The 21496-nt window shown below is 44.1% G+C and overlaps 1 protein-coding gene across 2 annotated transcripts in view; it reads left to right on the plus strand.

Annotated features, from left to right (window-relative positions):
• Positions 1-21496, plus strand: part of LOC126522918 (uncharacterized) — a 102866-nt gene that overhangs the window by 54103 nt on the left and 27267 nt on the right. Inside the window, exon 3 of one of the 2 annotated variants that reach the window (XM_050171762.3) lies at positions 20454-20632. In XM_050171762.3, the coding sequence (XP_050027719.3) occupies positions 20454-20632 (179 nt within the window). The remainder of the gene's footprint in view (positions 1-20453; positions 20633-21496) is intronic. The other variant, XM_050171763.3, reaches the window with a different exon arrangement.

Consider the following 21496-nt stretch of genomic DNA (forward strand, 5'->3'; position numbering starts at 1 on the left):
AGGATAATGACCGCGTAGCTCTGGCCTCACAAAGCCCAACGTATCATTTCTCATGAGCTGAATTTGACACCATAAAATTCTTATTTAAGCGCTGTAAACTCACCAAAATATGCTTTAGGGATTCCCACCCAAGTTGTGGATAGTTCAGCTTACCAATCGCAGAATAATTAATTACAATACTAAGTAATTTTACTCAATTCTCATTCACTTGTACTTTTTTTATTCGAGTGTTGTCTATTACTAGAAAGAAATGCGAACAAGTTTTAATTTTCTGTGATGTGGAATGGTGTTTGGGCTTTGTAGGAACTGAGCTCTTTGCCGCAGACATTTCTTTTACGGAAAATTGTTTTGCATAAAAACTAAGAAACGGAAATCAGGTAGTGTAAACAGGCCATTTAGTGCCGTGCTACGTAGAAAAATAATCGTTCAGGGTGGTCACTTCTTTTCTTTTTGTGTGTGTGTTTGTTTAGTTAGTGAGCGCATGTTTAGGACATATCTTGACAGATTTTGTGGCATACAGCGATGAGTGAGTGCGTGAGTGAGTGAGTGAGTGAGTGAGTGAGTGAGTGAGTGAGTGAGTGAGTGAGTGAGTGAGTGAGTGAGTGCGTGAGTGAGTGAGTGAGTGAGTGAGTGAGCGAGTGAGTGAGTGAGTGAGTGAGTGAGTGAGTGAGTGAGTGAGTGAGTGAGCCAGGGAGGGAGTGAGCCAGGGAGGGAGTGAGCCAGGGAGGGAGCGAAGCAGGGAGGGAGCGAGCAGAATAAAGAGCTATTTTTGTACATTGTTACCTGAAAGGAGGTTGCAGTAACAGAATGAAGACAGCATGGAGAAATGTCGGCAATGAATACAAATACTGAACTGCCATCCTTGTTTCGTATACATTGTTACAAATAGCAAGTGCGTCTTTTGTTTGATGTTGATAAGCACGGTAAGAAAATTTTTAAGCAATCAGTTGTGTATCTGTGTGCATGTCTTGTATTTCGTTGAAATCGATGCATGTGAGGCGACACCTCAGTGAAGATAAGGTTTGGTCCTAGGTGGTCTGCCAATTGTAAACAGCATAATGATTGTTTGTTTACTTTTGCGAGGGTAAACATCGCACCAATAGACTCTATGCTTGAATATTTCATAAAAGATAAACTCTATAGTCCATTCAGACTAAGTATTGTGAAACACGATGAGATACAAACTGGCAAAATAACTTTAACTGATAAATACTTTGTTCCCAATGTCAGCCTGTTTTAATAACCATCATGCGAGGCAGTGAATACAGCAAGTGTATGCAGTTTTGTCATGCTCTGGTATTTCAACTATCAAGCAAAGCACAGGTTGACATGCTGCAGTGGTCATAGCTCAAACTGTTATTTGTCCGCAAAAGTATTTATTACACGTAAATCATATCTTTCAGCTTATACTGCGTCTTGTGAAGAGGAAGAAAGTAACAATGAAACTCACCTGCGTGGCTAGAACGTGGACATACTTTGTTCGACTTTAACTTCAATTATTGTAGTAAGGACGGGGATAGTTCTCAGCAAGTGTTAGTCACGCAGTATAATGTAAGCGTTAAATAAGTGTTAAAGCGTGAGCCAAACGTAAGCAATCCCGAACAAAGCCGCGACACTTCCTTGAGTGTGCGGATGGTGTAAGCTAATTGGGAGTCAAATTAATCAAACTGTTCAAACGTAAAGGTCGGTTCCTCGATAACCGGTGCGTTGGAACCGCACTTTCTTTAATTTCCCCGTGGTTCACCCTCGTAGAAATAGAGCGAAACAACAAAAAGTTACTGCCTGTTCGTATAGGCGTATCACAGTTTACGGAATACTGGAAAACCGGAGACAACGACAATGAGACAATCAAATCTAATCACGGCAGTTATCGTTATGTGTGTTCCCTAGTTTGCGTCAGCGCCATGAGGTGTCGCCACCGGCACTATTGCGCACGTCTGCGTCTCCGTTATTTCGGTGTTCCGTAAACTGTGATACACGATCGCGTACGGGCTAAATATAATTATTCTGTTAAATATATGTATGCAACCTCACTAGGACCGCATTCGTAAATTTGGCTCCTGATCAGATTATGCCAGCTCTACTTCCAAAACGAAGCGAGCATTAGAAAGCCACTGTGCATTATGATGTGGTTAAGCAAGACAAAGATTCAACATTTTGCTAAATATTCTGCCTGTTTTGTTCAGCGCTATCTTGGAAACTAAAAAAGACATCAGGAGACAAGAGAGAAAGGGAGAGAGAGAGAAAAGAGACCACAGCATGCCACATGCAGCAGATTGTTCCGTACCTGTGCTTTGCAATCGCAAAATTACTTCTGGTTAAGCAAAGTGCGTGCTTAACGCTATCGTGACTCAGTAAAAAAAAAGAAAAAAAGAAATAACTGTCGAAGGGCCGCGATCCTAAAACGGGCTCGTTTCTCTAAATTCCCCGTAGGCGCAAGGGGGCCCTGGAGAGAGGATCGGCGCGCTCAGGGTGTCACGTGAGGTGCGATGACGTAATGGCGGCCTCCCTAGGACCAACCCTCGTCTTCAGCGGTGGTGCGCAGAAGCCACGCCCCCCGCACCGCATATGTGGTGACGCAGACAACATCCTTTCTTTCTTCGTATCTGTGTACGTGTGTGTTATTCGACCATGTGACGTCGTCAAGTTCGTCGCTGTAGCGTTCGTTAACCGAAGCGATCGCTGTTGGTTTTGAGGATGAAGCGCTTGGCGTCCAACATGTGAGTAAGGCCACTGTTGGCGCTTCCCTACTATGCATTTTTCTATCAAATATGGGGGCACGTGTAAATTATTCTTACGGCAGAACCGCTGGCTCGTTCGCACTCACATTTCGCTTAGAAGTCACTTTTTTCGGTGTGTTTTGCTTAATAACATGTTCGGATGCAGTAGTACTTATCTGTGTCATTCAAAACAAACAGGAAACGCATATAGTCTGCGCCGATGCTGGTACCAATACAGTTCTCTATACGCCGGCTAAAATCTCTGCCTTTCATTAAAGGGTTCCCTCTCTCTCTCCAACACAGTTTACAGCATACTGGAACACCGTGGACGCCTACGACAGCATTAGCGCTGATATTGCCACCTTGAGGCGCTTTCACCAGCCACGACGCGTCGTAAACGTTTCAGCGTTGCTTTATTATTTTCGCACTGTGAGAGAAAAGTAAGGTCTACTATACGTACGCCAATGATTGCTGCTGCTACCTTCTTTGCACCCGAAAGTAGGCAGCAGCACTGATCCCTACTATAAACATAGTAGATATCAGTCGGTTGGACATGGTTGTTGCAATTGTAGTTTGGTGTGCTCTTGTATAGTTAACATCGCGTCTCTGTCTCCGTTGTTCCGGTATTCTGGAAACATTCTGGTAGTCTGGCGCCACCTGTCGCTGTAACTGGAAACAGACGGAGTGCGCCGTGTATTTCCGCAGTAGTGACAGACGGCGCCGACCTCCCTTCAACTGAAAAGAAAACAAAGCAAAGCAAAAAGAAAACATTAACACGTTTTATTTGGCATCCACTGTAGACAAAGCGTAATTTTGATTAATGACGGATGATGCCGGGGTGGAGAGGGGGGAGAGAGAGGGAGTGCGACCACTATGTAAAATTTCAGTGGGGACAAGCCAGTTAGTGAGCCGGGAGATCCCTTTATAACCGCATCTTTTATTTTCGCGATATTAATTTTTAAATTAGCTCATTTCACGGTTCAGGCTCCATGACTAGATCGTATGACTGCTTGGTGAGCCAGCTATAAAAGTCGCGATAACCTCTGAATAACGCGGGGCTTGTCGGTAAGCCGTTTTGTTAATTTCTTATACGTATCGTTTACTTCTGCCCTTATGATTAAACGTTATCAGACTTTCATATCCGGCTTATCGTGTGCAGGGCAGCAGGACAAATCACGATGTCTGAAGTCGAAATCATCGCCTCTCGCGCAAATAAATTACATATCTCTCTGGAAGTAAAAACACGTTAGATATGCCCAAAATTACGGAACAAAGAAAAGCTATTTGCAAAATTTTTGTTAGGCGTTCTTCTGTTGTGAAAGCAGCTTTATAGTAAGACCCCCGTAATTAATCAGTAAAGCTAAGAGGATACAGTATAGGTCTCCGTAAACTCGCGCATCAGATAGAGTAAGCCAAACCAGAGACCACTGCTTTCGCTGTTGTACTTGCCGCCTCCTTCGCCATGGCGATGAGTGTAGCGTTGCATTGAGTACAGGAAAATTGCCTTTCATATGCCGTAATTGACATAATCGTGATGAAATGCCTAAGAGAAAAAAAAAGGGTTAAGAGCTCGTGCCGAACAGTGAGCGTACAATGCCGGCCTCATCCTGGAGCCGCCAATGTTTTGACAAGGGGCCTTCATCAGGGACAAGACCTCTTGCAAGGGAGATCCGAACAAAAAGGCTGTCCTATGGACAGTCCTGATGAAGACAAGTCTATTTATCGAGACTTCCAAATAATAAGTCTGCCCCAAAGACAGTCCTGACGAAGAGAAGTTCCCTTGTCATGACTGCTTAACAAGGCGATCCCAGATGCAGTCCTTGCGAAGACAAGACTATTGTCTCTGAACGAGTCCAGAAGTCCCTGAAGAACGAGTCCAGGAGTCCCTGAAGGCAGTCCCATATCAGGACTGCCAAACAAGGGGTCCCAAGGGCAGCCCTGATGAATAGAAGTTCCCTTGTCAGCAGTGCTGAACCACGTGGTTCCAAGGGCAGTCCTGACGAAGACAAATCCCCTTGTCAGGTCTGCCAAAGAAGGAGTCCCAATTAAGGACAGTCCTGATGAAGAGAAGTTCCCTTGTCAGGACTGCTGAACAAGAAAATCCCAAGGACAGTCATGAGGAAGGCGAGTCCATTTGTGGGAATGTTGGCGACTCCAGGCTGAAGCTTCTTTTTTTTCGCCCATCCGTTACTCTGTTCAAGACTCAATATTCATGTGACCCTTTTGTCTTGTTAAGAGGTCATGTTCGCATTCTGCTAGTTTTTTTTTTTTATCCTGTAATGTTTACTGTTTTGCACATTCATGATCAGTGTTCATGATTCGCCACGAATGCGACAGATTGCGTTGCGATGCATCATATCAGATGCCCTTAGCGCAAGCCGGCACGTTGTTTCCTTCCCATGCAATCGACTGAGCGCCATCCTCGGAATTTAAATGACTAGATTCTAACCAAGCCTGGCGGGTCTTTATGAATTATCGTACACATGTGGCCAACGCTACCTGTTTCCACACACACTTAAAGATAAAGTTCAGTAGGATCGATCATTCGGCTAGTTCGTAACCGATCGTTCTCTCTTCTCTGTCCATGCTCTCTCCTTTGCGTTGCGTTTTCTTGCCTTTTCAAAACATAAAAATAATTCTAATAGAACACCACCTGCAGAACAACTGGAATGAGGCAAGCGGGCTTCACCTTATAATAAACGTTGTTGTGAAGAAGCCAACTTTAGCGAACTCTTTTTAGCGTTTTGCACACGCATGCAGGGCCAACTTTTTAAAAGTGTTGCGAGTATCACGCAGAACAAAGTGTGACCTTTCTGTACCGGTGGAGCGAAAGTTTGTGCGCCGGCTCTGCCTCGACAGCGTTTTCCGCACGGAATACGCTGATATGAGTTCCTGAATACACGGACTTTTTCGATTGAACGCAATGAACTCGCATGTAATATATAAGCATGATTAAGGAGATGGAATAATGGTAGAAAGGACGGGACAGAAGCTTTATTGGGCTAGAGTAATTAAGTTCGCACGTTCCCGTACAGATGCGAGCCAATAAGAGCCTTGGTCAAGATAACGCACACGAGCAGTGAGTACTGATAAACACTGAAGCCAACCGACAACGCGGTCGAGAAAACCGCAATGGAAATAAACCCTCTTTAATTGGGATGTATTATTGCACAATTAAATATGAAGACAGTTAGATTTGCTAAAATCTTCATATTAATAAAAGAAAATGAAAGTGATGGGGATGATGACGACGACGATAAGATTAAAATGGAGAATCATAGTGCTATGATGAAATGAGGCCTCAGAGGCGGACGTATTTTTTTCTCTCTCTTTTTTTCATTCGCGCCCAGCCGCTGTCATTGCGTATATCAGGATTTTACCATTATCGAAGCCCACCGTAAAGCAAAGGTCGCGTTCAGCAGCAATAAGTTTATATCAAGCACACGGCTTCGTGCATTGGGATGGCGGTGGTTAAATGTCGTTTACTGCCTATAAATGCGCGTGACAGGTCATCGGGCGTTATTATTAACCTAATGGTTTCCGTTTGGCTTATAAAGGATGATGGGTGGTAAATAGTGTAGTCGGGCCACCTGTCTCGTTTCCTGAATAAACTGAAGGCGCAAGTCAATTTTATGCTTGCGGTACACAGAACGTCCCAAATAAGTGGTCCTAACGATGTTGTCATTTTATCGCTCTTGGAAGTCAGCGGTGCCGTACTGTCGATAACTACAGCGATAATGGGGAGTTCCTTGCGAAACGGAACCCGTTGGCAGGAGCCGTTTCCGCTAGAGGACAGTGGCATACATTGCATTGAATATAATTAAGGGTAAACTCATACATTTGAAGCACTGCAAATTGTTTCAGCTACAGGGCGTTGCCGAGATGTTGCCGAAACGTTCTAAGAAAAAGAACGACCAATTCGACTGCGTGAACTTAATTGTAGCGTATGACAGCGTGGAAGTTAAAAGATAGCCCCAAGCTGCAAGTGATTGGACGGCCGGTGAACCTTCCCGCAGAGGAAGCAAATTACACGTGTGGCCAGGCATCATGTTTTCGTGTGGAAAGCGTCGGTACGAGTTCGGATTAGTTCTCCTTTTCGTAGCAGCTGATGAACAGCAGTTGTCGTCCCCTACACAGCCCACTTCACCTCAGTACAGGCCTGTGACAATTAGCTTCACCGCATAACTGTGTATGCAGCAAAGCAGTCTTACAGGTCGCAGCTATATGTGATGGGCGCGTACTGTAGCAAGGGTGAAGGAGTGGCGACGGTAGGAAGGGAAATAGAATATTTGATTGATTGATTGGTTGATTGATTGATTGATTGATTGATTGATTGATTGATTGATTGATTGATTGATTGATTGCAAAGCAAAATATTCTGGAAGTTGCAAGTAATGCTTAAAATGATGTGGCCACCTTCCAAAGGATGGCGGGAGGGAGAATGGATTGGAGTAACCATTAATATTTAAGTACTGCAATTACTATGTTAGACACACGAAAGAAGTCCTCCCTCTTTTGTTTGTCGGAACTGGTAATGGTAATTCCGGGCGTGGGGAGCTGCTCCTCCCTCTTCTTTTTTTATTTCCTTTCTCTCTCCTTTCTTTCTTCTTTATTTTCTGTCTTCCCAACAGCCAAGCCGTTCTTGTGACTAGGTGCGGTGGACAGTCTGATAATATCCCCTGCAAATGTCGATGAAAATGTATTGAAAAAGCCGCTTAAGTCCGCGCGCAACGAAATTCAGTGGTAATTATTCGCGTTTCTAGTGTGAAGTGCGAGAAACCTTTATAAGCATGTGCGGTAATTAGACGTGTCATGGGAAATTGCCAAAATTATGTTAATAGACCTTTCGAGCATTGCACGGCAGAGCGTTGTTTCAGGGCTGCAGTTTGTGTCAAGATGAATCAGTGGTAATAAAGTGAGTCACATGAGCAACACGCTTGGAGAAATTTCATAGTTCTAGGTGCTTTGCGGTGGCTGTAGAAAATAGTGAATTTAAGCGTACTATGGGGGTTTCCGACATTTGCCAAGGTGCTAAAACGGTCGCCGCTTGTGGGCTTTTGCGTATGAAGATAAAACTTTGTATGAAAAAAAATTGTGCAGGAAAAGACCTGCTCGTCTAACTTTAAAGGACTTGTATTGGCGAGCGAGATGTTTAATGTGTTGTTGGTGCAGGTAAACGACTGAAAGGAACACCGAAGAGAACCAATAAATTGGTTCATCTGTTTTCACTGACAGCGCATCTCTTCAGAAATGGGCTTTCTTTAATTTTACGCTAATATGTTGATTACTAGAAGAGTTTCAGAGTCAAATTTCTCTTCTTAGAACATCGTGTTATAACCCCGCCGGTGGTATGACATGCGCTGTGATGTCATGGATTTCAAGGTATCTTGTCGCATTCGGGTCGTTGTGACTCCAGTAACCGTTATTGAAATTTTCGAAGTTTAGTCCCATGGCTCTTTTAGAATACAACTTGATCCAACTCGCTTCAAGAAACGATGCGTTTGACAAAGCGCCATCTACAGATCGTGGCTGTAGCAAGCACTTGTTGGATCGGGGTGAGTGGACGTGTGGCGATAGGCAAAAAAATACAACGACATTTCCTTTTTCCCTTTTTTTTACAATTCTGCAGGTTTTATTGCCATTCCTTCAATGCTTCGCAGCAACCAAATACTCTCGTCGACAGACCAACTCTTGCGTCATCCACTGAGCTCGTATCATAACTGCCTGCCATAAAAACACACAAAACGAGAATGTTAAGCCTAGTTAAGTTCGATAGACTATTCGACTAGAAGCCTATCACCGTTTTCTGCGCGCCAATATGCGACTGTTACATTTAAAACTGCCACCGAAGGTCCCGCTGCTGCTCCAGTACTTGAACCGCCCACGCCGAAACGAACGAGTGCGCGTAATCTACACGTGACCTTCCTCTCTGCCGCTCTCTGTGAACAGCCAGTGCTGACGTCACGTGAGAAGTACCGTGGTCTAAAATAGGTGGCGCCACGCCGATTTTCTATTTTCGTCATCTTCTCGCCTACAAATGCTCTGTTCTCGCTGCGGATGACGAATTCGTTATTAAAGACGCTTGATCTTTCGATCTAGCTCGGTTTGATATTTTCCTTTCATGTCCCTTCAAAACCATCCGTGTTAGAGGACAAAATGAAGGAGAACCGAGACAAAACCACGTCAAGCGTACAGACAATGAAGCCAAGGAAAGTATGAGGAAAACTACCTGTGCACATGGTAATTAAAATGTTGGAACGATAAGGGGCAGAAGAGAGAAAGATGGAGCAAAAAACGTTATTTCAGTTTTTTTTTTGTGTGTGTAGATTAATAATAGAACCTCAGTCCAGCGTCTTATTTGCTGCAATCCCAGTGTTGACTCGATGAACGTATATAGCAAGGAATCTTTGTTCTCGGGTCTTTGAGGCTTGAACCAGCCAACCTGCGTTTGTAGGCAAGGAGAGCTGGTTTTGAGTGGTGGGGAGGGATAGCAGTGCCAGTTCTCTGTTCAGGTGTCGTCCGCAGAGCTTACGTATTTAGGAGTTGGCGGGTCTACAGAGTCCCAGGTATATACGGTGTAGTCTAGCAGGTGAGAGTAGGGCGTTGGTTTGTGCTTGTCTTACAAGTGTGCCTTGTTTGCGTTGGAGTGTTGCGCATATCTTTTTGGGGGGGAGCAATCGTCCGACCTCTTGATATGGCCTTAACATCATGCGCGCCGATTGTAACAGCGTGTGGGGTTGGAGCAGGAATATCCGGTACCCGCAGTAGCGTTTCTCGGACGAACTGGTTGGCCCATTGATTTCCGGATATTCCGGCGTGTCCGGGCTTCCAAATGATTTCTGTCGGTTGTCTGAGGTACTTGTAGCGTATAAAAAAACGAAATTGAACGAAAAATGGATTCATCACAGGTATATATATATATATATATATATATATATATATATATATATATATATATATATAAACAAACTAGAAGAAAGGGGGTTAACCGAGGGGCCCGATTTTTATTAGTCATATCATTAGAAGCCAACAAACACTTACACCAAGGACATCATAGGGGAAATTACTTGTGCTTAATAAATGAAATAAAGAAACGATAAATTAATGGAAATGAGAGTGGATGAACAAACGGACTGTGAGTGGTGGCGCTGGCTATCACTCCGAGGTTTCCACTAGCAAACCTAAATACCCCAAAAAAGTCGATGGGGAAACGGCCCTGTGGTATCTCAATTGGTAGAGCATCGCACGCGAAATGCGAAGGTTGTGGGGTCGTTCCCCACCTGCGGCAAGTTGTTTTTTCAACCACTTTCATTTCCATTAATTTATCGTTTGTTTATTTCATTTTATTAAGCATAAGTAATTTCCCCTATGTTGTCCTTGGTGTCAGTGTTTCAGGAACGTATCAGGCACGTACCCAAGCCCCCCCCCCCCCCCCATCTCCGCTCACGCCACCACTCCTCACACACATTCCTAAAGCGCCGCCAAATCAATCTTGAGACTTGGCAGCTATGCGATGGTCAAGATTTTGTTGCCTTTTACCCTCATTTTGGATGGAGGTTGTTATCGCCATCTCCTGGGGTGTGAAGGCCAGTTTTCTCATCGATTCGGTGCCCGCGCGATTAACTCTCGATGCGTTCTATTGTCGCCATCTATTCAACGATCACGCGCATCGCTATTGCTTCGTAAGTTCAACCTTCTTTGCTTAGACTGATCCAGGGACCAGGAAAGGGATTTGGTTCGTAGTCAGCGGGTCTGTATGCTTGTGGAACGTGTTGCGGCCGGAGAAAACGACGGTTGTGTTTAACTTTTGATTTTGCTTCATTATTTCCTCGAGTGACGGCTTGCCGCAACGCTTGCAGATCCTCGGAACCATATACCCTCGTCTGTACATCTTATATGCTGCAATTAAGACACGATGTAATAATAATAAACTGATTTGATTTGATATGGGTTAGATAAGGTGGGAAATAAAATAATGCGAAGCAGCACCCATCATCAAACCCTGCAATAACCGTTAAACCCATAAGCAATATGACCGTCACCCGTTACGTCTGGGTTTTCCCTAATTACACAGCACTTTTCGTGCAAAATTGGCAACTGGAAACAAGGCTCGCAAGGAGATGAGAAATTAAGCGATCTACTGAGGGGGAGAGCTAAGGCAACAGCCAAACAGGAAGGAAAAGCGAAAATTAACAAATTTAACCGTTGTTTGTTAAAATATTTATGAATCAAGAAGTGAAAAATTATAGACCCATTAGCTTACTCCCAGTATTATATAGAAAATATTCACCAAGATAATTTGCAATAGAATAAGGACAACACTGGACTTCAGCCAACCAAGGGAACAGGCTGGCTTCAGGAAGGGATACTCTACAATGGAACACATCCATGTCATTAATCAGGTAATCGAGAAATCTGCAGAGTGCAATCAGCCTCTCTGCATGGCTTTCATAGATTACGAAAAGGAATTTGATTCAGTAGAGATACCAGCAGTCATAGAGGCATTACGTAAACAAGGAGTACAGACCGGTTATGTAAGTATCTTGGAAAATATCTACAGAGATTCCACAGCTACCTTAATTCTACACAAGAAAAGTAGGAAAATACCCATGGAGAAAGGGGTCAGACAAGGAGACACAATCTCTCCAATGCTATTCACTGCGTGCTTGGAAGAAGTATTCAAGCTATTAAACTGAGAAGGCTTACGAGTAAGGATCGATGGCGAATGTCGCAGCAACCTTCGGTTTGCCGAGGACATTGTTCTATTCAGCAACACTGCAGACGAGCTACAACAGATGATTGAGGACCTTAACAGAGGGAGTGTAAGAGTGGGGTTGAAGATTAATATGCAGGTAATAAGAGTACAGGATTGCCAGTCAGCCTCTAGAGTGTGGAGTACACTTACCTAGGTCAATTAATCGCGGGCAACCGTGATCATGAGAAGAAAATACATAGAATAAAAATGGGTTGGCTCGCACACGGCAGACATTGTCAGCTTCTGACTGGCAGCTTACTATTATCATTGAGGAAGGTGTACAATCAGTGCATTTTACCGGTGTTGACATATGGGGCAGAGACTTGGAGACTGACCAAGAAGCTCGAGAACAAGTTAAGGACCGCGCAAAGAGCGATGGAACGAAGAATGCTAGGCATAACATTAAGAGAGAAAGAGAGCGGTTTGGATCGGGAAGTAAACGGGTATAGCCGCTATTCCAATTCACATTAAGGGGAAAAAATGGAGCTGAGCAGGCCATGTAATGCGCAGGTTAGATAACCGTTGGACCATTAGAGTTACAGAATGGGTACCAAGAGAATGGAACCACAGTCGAGGACGGCAGAAGACTATGGGTGGGGCGATGAAATTGGTATATTCGCGGCGCTAGTTGGAATCGGTTGGCGCAGGACAGGCGTAATTGGAGATCGCACGGAGAGGCCTTCGTCCTGGCAGCGGACATATAAATAGGCTGACGATGAGGATGCTCTTTTCATTTAAAAGTAAGTAGAGTAGACGCCGCCGGAGGGGGAGAATAATTCCGTCTGTTTTGAATGACGCTTCTACAGTTATCGGTGGAGCCGCCTGACGCAGCCACTTCTCTGCTGTGCTAATGTGAGTGTTCTTCTAACTTTTCACGGTGGCTGCACTACATGTAGAACCGCAGCGTCCTGCACTCTACGCGGTTGTACTGGACTATAGCGACCACGCATCGTTACGCAGCTTCGCATATATCAGCACGAGTCGGTTTTGGCACTGAACTTGGTGGAGCAGTAAACGAGGGTTCCAAAAGAACTGTGACAGTTCCGCAAATATATATTTCTCTATAGTTCTTCCAGAGCTAATTAAAAAAAGAAACTCTATTAGAAATCTTCATTTTACACTTTCGCTTAATTCTTTACTTGTTCTTGGCACTGTTCTTTCCGCGCTTCTTTCATTCGTGAGTCCATTTGATGTAGTTCGTTGTTTGTCAAGTAAAGCAGAGGTGTATCTCAGAGGCGTACCTGTGAGATACACGTTATTTCATTTATCTTTTGTGGGTTTATGAGTCTTTATGGTGAATCGTGGGCATTATTCACATTTGTATTAGCGAAGGTACCCCTTCCCTCATTTGCATAGAAAAGTTACCTTCGGTTGCCCACCCCGCGAAAAGAAATCCTGTGTACGTGCCTGATATATATACACGCAACGACGAAAATATGATGGGGGTGGTGACGTGACGAAGACGACGAGGACGTGACTAACAACAGCGACGATGAAGCCGATGCTGAAGCCCGGTGACGACAGTGGCAACGTAATGACTGCAAGATGACGATGGCATGGCCACTACAGTGCCATGTCCACTACGATGGCTAAGACGGCATAATAATGAGGATAGCATGGCGGAAGGCAACAGGGTGGTAACGGCGATGACAGCTGCGACGACAACGACACGACGGCGGCGGAGCGACGACATAAGGGGACATTTAATAGAAATATAATTTTAGCCGTATTAGTAATTATCCTTCTATAATACCGAAGACGTCACGTTTACAGTGGGAGAATGCTTGGTAATGCCGTAAAATAAGATCGAACGAAGGACGGGTAGCGACGTCTCCTGGGAACTTTCTGCACAATCGGCGTCATGACGTCATAGATTGTGACGCCGTCCCACGGGGCATAGTTAATATTCTGTCAGTCAAGATGGACTTCACTCTATTGTAAAAGAGCGAAAGGCTGAACTAGAAAGTTTTGTATTCCTTAACTAAGCCGTAACGGCCCAAATAGGGAAAAAAATGTACCCTGGCGTCACGCTAACGTATCGGCCCTGAGATTTCGGCGCGAAATTAAAAAAAAAAAAATGAACCTATCAAATTTATTTTCACTCCTAATAATAAACCTATTACCGCAAAATTAACGATAATTGAATTTTGAAAGGGAGCGGTACGTCCAGGGCTTTCACCTGGTTCTGCCAGTGTACAGACGATGAGCGGACACTGGAGCCTAAATATCGCAAACAAGATGTCGCCACGTCGTCACAATGCACTGTACCACCCATTCAAACAATTGTTAGGTCACAGCTTTTGGTCACGGGAGCAAATGGTTACCTTAGACTGGTTAAATCGTTTCAATACCGTGGTTACGGCGGCCCAAAATACAGTGGCGTGGTTGGCGAAAGAAGACGTGTGACCGGTTGTTGGGGCGATGTCTGTGAAGGTTTACGATATTGTCACGTGGCGTGACGGTGAAGAAAGCAGCAAAACTGGGAATGACGGAATTCGTGTTTTATTGGGCGAACCTGTTCCCTCAAGAACAGGCTACACACTCAAAAGAACGGCGAACACAGTCGGCGATCGTCGAACATCTTATCTGCCGGTCAAGCGCGTCGGCTTTTGTACGCGAGTCATCGAAGGTTCCAGTGTGTTCGGTGGCGCCTGCGTGTCTTCCAGAAAGTTCTACACAATTCGCGTCGCACGTGCAATCAGATTACGCAAGCTTCGGTGACAAGAGAACCGTCGATAACATTTGATAAACTTCCGATACATGCAGGCGCGTCCCACACTGAGCGATAACATTTGTTAGACCGTGAAAAGCGCTCACCCGTAAAAGATAAGCAAGCTCACGTGCCAATATGTAGGAAGAACTATAGTACGATTGAAACGCAGACGTCTGCTTGCCAGGGAAAGTTCGTCTGCGTGTGCTGCTGCACGTGTGGACAAAGATTCTAGAAAGAAATTGGGGCAAATATTTAAAGCGCAACAAGCGAAAATAAAAACTGGGTTCGTTATATTTCGTTTCCTTGTGGCCACTTTGGATGATAAAGGCATTTTCACTGAGCTCCTAGAATATATCGCCGCAATGACCTACGTATAAACAGCCACGTAATTTGCATGATTATGTGGATCAATCGAATTCAACTTTATTGGTAAGTAAATACAGGAACAGCCTCATACGGGAAGGATTCTGAAGTAAAAGCTGCGGGCGGAACCCTTTACGACGAATTAAAATAAGTAACAGAACAACGTAAAACGAACGTGAGAGTATCTGCAATATAGTACAAATGTGTGCAAATTATTGAACGTAAAAGGCGAAGTAAGCACACTGATGAGATAAAAAATCATAAATATGAATGAAAACAAGTTGAAGAAAAAAAGAAGAAGCAAGGAGAACTGGCACAAAATAGCTTATGGTAAAATAGCATGGGAAATCGTGTGGTCATGAGAATCAGTAAAATTTTCCTGAGTATGCACAGACATTCATATGCAATACACAGTTGATTAGTGTACAGCCACTTGTCTACTCCAAATAGGAAGTCATTTATTTGATGACATGAGTCTTAAATTTGAAAAGGAAATTACATTGCTTTTCGTCGGCACGTGCTGGATGCATAGTGAAATAACAGAAAGAAGAATAGTTTATTTTTTTTATAACTAGTAGGTACTTTAGGTCAAAGTTGATTTTCCTTAACAGGAAAACGCGTGCAATTTGTATTAACCACTATGTATGATGGAATTATATCGAGGTAGAGGTAACGAGGAAAAGCTTTGAAAAAGAATATAGTTATAATAGTTAGAATAAAGATTATAATAATAAGGCCGGGATAAAGGTTACACGTTATGGTTAATAATGAAGGGAAGAGAGTGCTACTGACTAGATACGAAAGAAGTAATGCGAATAGCTTGCTTTTGAAAGGTTAGAAAAGCCGACAGATGGATATTATATGTGCTGCCCCAAGATTCAATACAGTGATTTATATGGCTGTTAACTAATGCATAATGTAAAGCGACAAGTGTCGTCTGCTTGCCGCCTGGTTAGTTCAGATGGTAAAGCGACTGCCCCGGAAAGGCGGTGGTCCCGGCTTCGAGTCCCGGACCAGCACGAATTTTTCTTCAAGTGCGAGGCTTTTCTTTCGAGGAACCCGTATGGGTTTCCTTTGTATCAATTGCTACGATTGGGTGGATGTCTCATTTCCCCTAAATAATTATACTGGTGTGTGTGTGTGTGTGTGTATGCTGCGCTTGGTGTAGTGATGCACTCATGAAAATGCGAAAGTACGATTCTCGTCGCGGCGAACAGCGCTGACGACTTCCTCCTACTGAAATCCGATTCAAACAACGCGCCACTCTCAGTTGAGTGATTCGCCAATAGGGGTGCTAGCGGCGGCAGAGGTCGGCGAAGAAAAGTAGGTCAGACAGGGAAAACCGGTTGTTACAAGCAAACCTTGCATAAATAAACATGTTTTTCTTATAAAACAAAAGAAAACATTTTCAATTTTGTCAACTGATTGAAGTTAAGAAAGACTTTGAGTACAATTGTTTTTATTACGCACCGGTGGCGCTGCTTATCGTATCATCGCCCAAATCCAGCTAAAGGAAGCTCTCGCTTCACGTAATGGCGGCGTCCTCGAACCAAGTATGTTATTGTTTCCATACAGATTTACGCGGCCCGTTTCGCGTCGTTGCACGATTTCATTAGTTGTGACGCGATCGTATTGAAGCAGCGGACAGATACCCTCAGCCCACTCGTGCAGGCCAGGCTGCCGACAGCGTTTATCGCGTCCGATAGCGAAGGCTACCGTAAGCCTCCGAAACGAAAACATACAAGAAACTAGCTTGGCAATCTCCGCTTTGTTGGTGGTCACTGGAGCGCACCTTTCTGCGATCGGGCCGCGATGTTGTAACTCCGACGACGCGTTCGATTTCTTGGGCGTCCTCGGACACGTCACTCAAAATTTCGGTTAGCGTTATGCAATTTATCGCCGCCTCAAATCTCTCTCGATCGACCTATTGTTGTGTGGCTCGCCTTATCTGAGACTGGCTATCACGATCTTCCGATAAAAAGGAATATCCGCTGCTGCATTTTTTTTTCTTTTGCTACGGGCAACTTGGGTGGTTTCGGAGGCTAACTAGTTTTCCCCCTTATCCTTTCTCCTAGTTTTCGCAGACGGTCGTGTACTAGGAGGATATGCTTCCCTGTGGTGAAGAAAGTGGTATATGTTTATATATTCGGCCGCAAAGGGAACGTTTCGTCTCATCCCACTATCCCACAATCGTGATAATCCTTTACTGCTGTCACTGCTTTCGGGGCGCGTCATTTTTAAGTTCTGAAACGCGCAACACCCCGTACACACTTTCGTCAGAAATTTTTCGCGTCCGTCACTCTCCTGACGATCGCCGAGCCAGCCCCCGCCGAGGCTTATCGCCGTCTCGCATCTTTAATCGTATTTTTACCGTCTGCCGTGACGTTGCAGTGCTGCTGGGGCCTAAAATATCCGCGCTGGAAACAACACCTGGCTTGCCGCTTTGTTCCCTTTTTCTAACTTTATTTTATTTTTACATTTTCATGTGGGCTTCACTGCGTGCTTTGATTGAGGTGAACGTGAGTACATACTCTGCCCCGTCGGAGCTTCGTTTCTCGCATTCCATTGTAGCTGACAGGTTTGTATTGTTGTGTTTCTGGTTCGGCCCCAGTCGCCGGGAGACCGCAGACGCTCTTGACAAGTGCTATCTGGGTTTCGCGTTTTGATATGTGCGTCAGCGCTGGGAAAGGGGAAGGTAGCACGCGTTCTGTTCGCGAGGGGCTATGTTGTTAGATTCGTGGTTTGTCTGCTATGATCCCATAGTAACGCGCGTTGTGTAAAAAAAACAAAAACAAAATGGAATGGGAAGGATCGCTGCATTAACCGAGAGGCGCATTCATTGCTGGCTTGAAGCGGACGACACGAGACGGCGACCTGCTTGCCGGGAGGGCAGGATTTTTTTGTGGTGCTTACTTACCGTGTAGATTTCTGTGAGTTTGTTGATATTCCCTACTCGGTTCACGTGACTGGCGCATGTCTGCTGCGGACGACGCGCGCGTTTCCACAATTTTGAGTGTCGTTTCCGGACAACTATAGAGGTAAGCGTGAAATTGGTCATGTGGAGGAGGCTTATCGCCTTGCCCGCGGCTGAAGTTTCCTGTACATAAAGGTTTGTCCCAAGGGCGTTGTGTGTACATGCCGGTGATGTCCAGGTCAGTGCAGCTTGTCTGTTTGCATGATCCAGTATTTCATGTTGTTTCTCTCTCTCCCCTCCTCTCTCTCTCGGAGTATCTAAGTTTTGCGTTTGACAGGCACGTGCTCGCCTCCACGTTGCACATTGTTGAGTGAAATGAAATAATTATTAAGATAAGAGGCCGAAAGAGGGAATGTTCATTGCATTCAATTTTGTGTCCTCAAAAAAAGTTAGTGCTTCCTTTATTACAGTGTGTGATTTTCGCAGTAGTACAAGTATGCCTGCAAGAAATACCTTGCTTATATTAACAGCAACTGTACTTATTCCCGTCTCTTATGAAATTTGCCTTTTAGATGTCTGGCACACGATCAGTGAGCTGTCGGGCTATAGAAAAGTGGAGTTTAATATTGTAATAAAGTCAATTTCAAATTTGCAGATTCGTTATAGCCGTCTTTCCAGCTTGCAGCAGTGTTATTTTTTTGTGGTTGTCATAACGTTGTTTTCTTTTTTTCAGGCAGTCTGGAAGCATTGATGAATATCTCCTCTGCTGGCATAGCATTGAAATGCGCGTGCCAGAAGGAAAATATTGCTCATGTATTTGCTTGCTACTTTTTTAATGCTTATAACTGTAACACTGTAACATTTGTCGTGCCTCTACATGTGTGCTGGAAGACATCCTTTTTGAGAAATTACGGCAAGAAGCACTCGGCAGTGATTATGATAAACTTGGTGGATGCGAATGTTAAGGACTCTGCTGTTCCTGCTTATATGAATATTAAGTTGTGCTGTATTTGTTTTTAAAGCCTGTGGAAGTTTTTGGCTTGTATACTCATTTGCCTTCTTAGCTCAGTGGACAGTAATTTCCCTGTTGTGTTTATACGTGACCTCACACTTCTTGCTACATGTTTTGTGTATTTAGAGTTGCTTTCTCTTTGTGACATGGTTTGTGGTTTTGTTAGCAGACTTGCAACAACTTATTGCTTTTCATGAGTTGTATATCACGTTGTCACCTGTTTGCGCGTACTTTGTTACTGTGACTTGAACATTAGCAGTCATTACAGTTCAGTGATATTGCCGTGGCTGTACATTTTGCACCTTTTTTGCATTTATGCTTTTCCAGCTCGCTATGTCTTGGTACTTTTGAGTCTGTGAACTGGTTTTTGAGTAATTGTGTTGTCCTGTTAAGCTTAAATTAATTCTTATGTTCTTCTTCTAGACTATTGCCTATGTTGTTAAATGAAACTGGGTGATGGTTGAACAACAAAAAAATATTTCTTTCGAAGGTGTTGAAGCGATAGTTCAAAAAATGTTAAGCTAAATGCGACTGGTACATCACAGTTATGAAAGTTAACATAGACTAGTGTTAGCATACAAGGAAGTTTAATACACCATAGACCACTTAGACATTGAGTGGTAGGCGCATGTGTATTAAGGGGTGGGCAACATCTTGTTGAAGTTCACACAACGGCTTCCTGTAATTTCATTATGGTAGGGAGTCTATGTAGCTAATCAATTAGTAATGTTTAAGAACTTAGATACATTGCAGCACAAGATGAGTGAAAATTAGAGTTGGCGGTCATTGTAGATTTTTCTATCCATAAATGACTTAATATCCTTAAAGTCACTAGGACTATGATAAAGAGCAGTGGTCTTCCAGGAGAAAATGCATAAATAAGTTTAGAACACTAATCAACCAGTCTGGACTTATGTAGTCTATCTCTCTAGTGTTTCCCTAAAGATCTTGTGCTTCTCTCTGTCTTCTTCAAGAAGATGTCTCGGTAAACTACCGTGCCAGCATAACTGACACTTAAATGAAGCCATTTACAGTCTTTACAAAGTGACCATAATGTATACGGAGATTTATCAGTGCTTATGCTCGTCAGGCTATTGTAGTGGGTTTGTGATGGCACAGTTTATGTTATAAAGTAGGTAGTTTCCAATATATTGAGGTGGGTGATGTCTCAAAGGTAAATGATGGCTTGGAATATGGCAGTAGTGAACTTTTTTTTTTTACACAATGAGCGAGGTTTGTCAAGTCATTGGCACTCTGGCTGCAGGCACGTTTTTTGTTATCATCAAACCAATATCGCCATACTTAAAAAGGGCACACGCAGTTTCTGCCTGCACCATTATACCACTAGTTCTGGCCATGTCACAGCTGTATGCAAGTGTAGGCCAAGCTTGAGTTAAGCATCAAGGACGGCAGCAGTTTAAGTTGCACCACTTAGTTGTTTTTGATAGTGCACTGCCATCCAAGCCGTCACACCTGAAAGTTTCTTTTATTTCATGGTAATACATGTGACTATGTATAGAAGGAAAAGAAGAAAAAGGATGCTGTTACATTTGTTATTCAGTGAGCAAAGCCAAACCATAGTTGCCAGACTCCCGATGGCTACTAACAGCCCTCGTGCCTGCACTCGCACAGTTAATCTCGCGGTCAAATTGGCCTGTATGGCAACTTTACATGTTTATGCTGATACCGGTATTAATTGCTTTTTGGTGCCATATTTGTAAGAATTCTTTTTGATCCATTCAATTTCCAATCCTTTGTTATGTGGCTCGATTTCATTGATTATAGTAGTGGTGCATGGCATGGTGGGGGGGGACCCAACTGCAAAGGATGTGTAACTGATGGATTGGGAAAGGAATCGTTACAAAAACACATTCTCTCTCTCTCAACAAATCTCACTGTCCCCGTGTGCTAATCTGTGCTGTTCTGCTGCGGGTCGGCTTGTCTGCCGCACCTTTCTGCCCGACTTTCCCGTGCAGACTCGTCGGACTATGCGGGGTTCGGTGAAGCCCGAGAGTGCGTCAACTGCGGTGCCATCTCCACGCCCTTGTGGCGCAGGGATGGCACCGGCCACTACCTGTGCAACGCCTGTGGCCTCTACCACAAGATGAACGGCTCCACCAGACCCTCTGCGAAGCCACAACGAAGAATGGTACTGGTTAGTCCTGGCATCTCCTTTATTCTATGACCCTACCAAGCCCAAACACCTTTGTTATTTAATCAAGGGTTCGACGAAAATTCGTCTGGTCAGGCATGGAAATGAAGGGAATCACGGTCACTGACCAAATCTGATGAATAATCTGACGTTTTGGAGCCGCGTACGGGTTCCTTGTTCTGTTTGGAACCGTGTACGGGTTCCTTGTTCAGTGAACAAGGAACCCGTACACGGTTCCAAAACGTCTGATTATTCATCAGACTTGGTCAGTGACCGTGATTCCCTTCACCTTTGTTATTTCTGGCCACAAAGAGTACATTTATAGAAAAAAAAGGCGATGAGATGTCATTTAGTTAAAATTGGGGGAGTAATTAATAATTGGTTTTCTGAACTATCCACAACTGAAGCTTTGTTTCAGCATATAAGAAGCACTATTACGAGCTTTGCATTAAGTTTGCCATGCCCATGAAGCAAGAATTATTGAGGAGGCGAAACAGTCCCAATAAAGTCACGGGTGTTGGTCACGGCGCCTATGCGCCCTCTGTTGGAGTGCCAAGTCGGCTCGCCGAGAAGGCAAAATGCCTGCGGTGTGCTTTGAGGTTCACCGGTTCAAGGCCTTTAGGTGGCGATTCACCACTAGTGCTTTACACATGAATTGGTGGGTTTCTTGTTCCTCTTCGCTGGCTCCAAATGCTTTGAAAAATTAAAAAATAATGCGTCACTTACAGAGCATTTACCTGCGTGATGTATTTCCTTGAGAACGCCAAATCTGTAATACATATTTTTTTAAAGCGCGAGATCACTAAGGTACGTATGATTTGTTCCAGCGAATGACGGTGCATACCCTCTGTGCCGTTAATTCATATT

This window comes from Dermacentor andersoni, chromosome 6 (genome assembly GCF_023375885.2).
Source record: "Dermacentor andersoni chromosome 6, qqDerAnde1_hic_scaffold, whole genome shotgun sequence".
Classification (NCBI taxonomy): Eukaryota; Metazoa; Arthropoda; class Arachnida; order Ixodida; family Ixodidae; genus Dermacentor; species Dermacentor andersoni.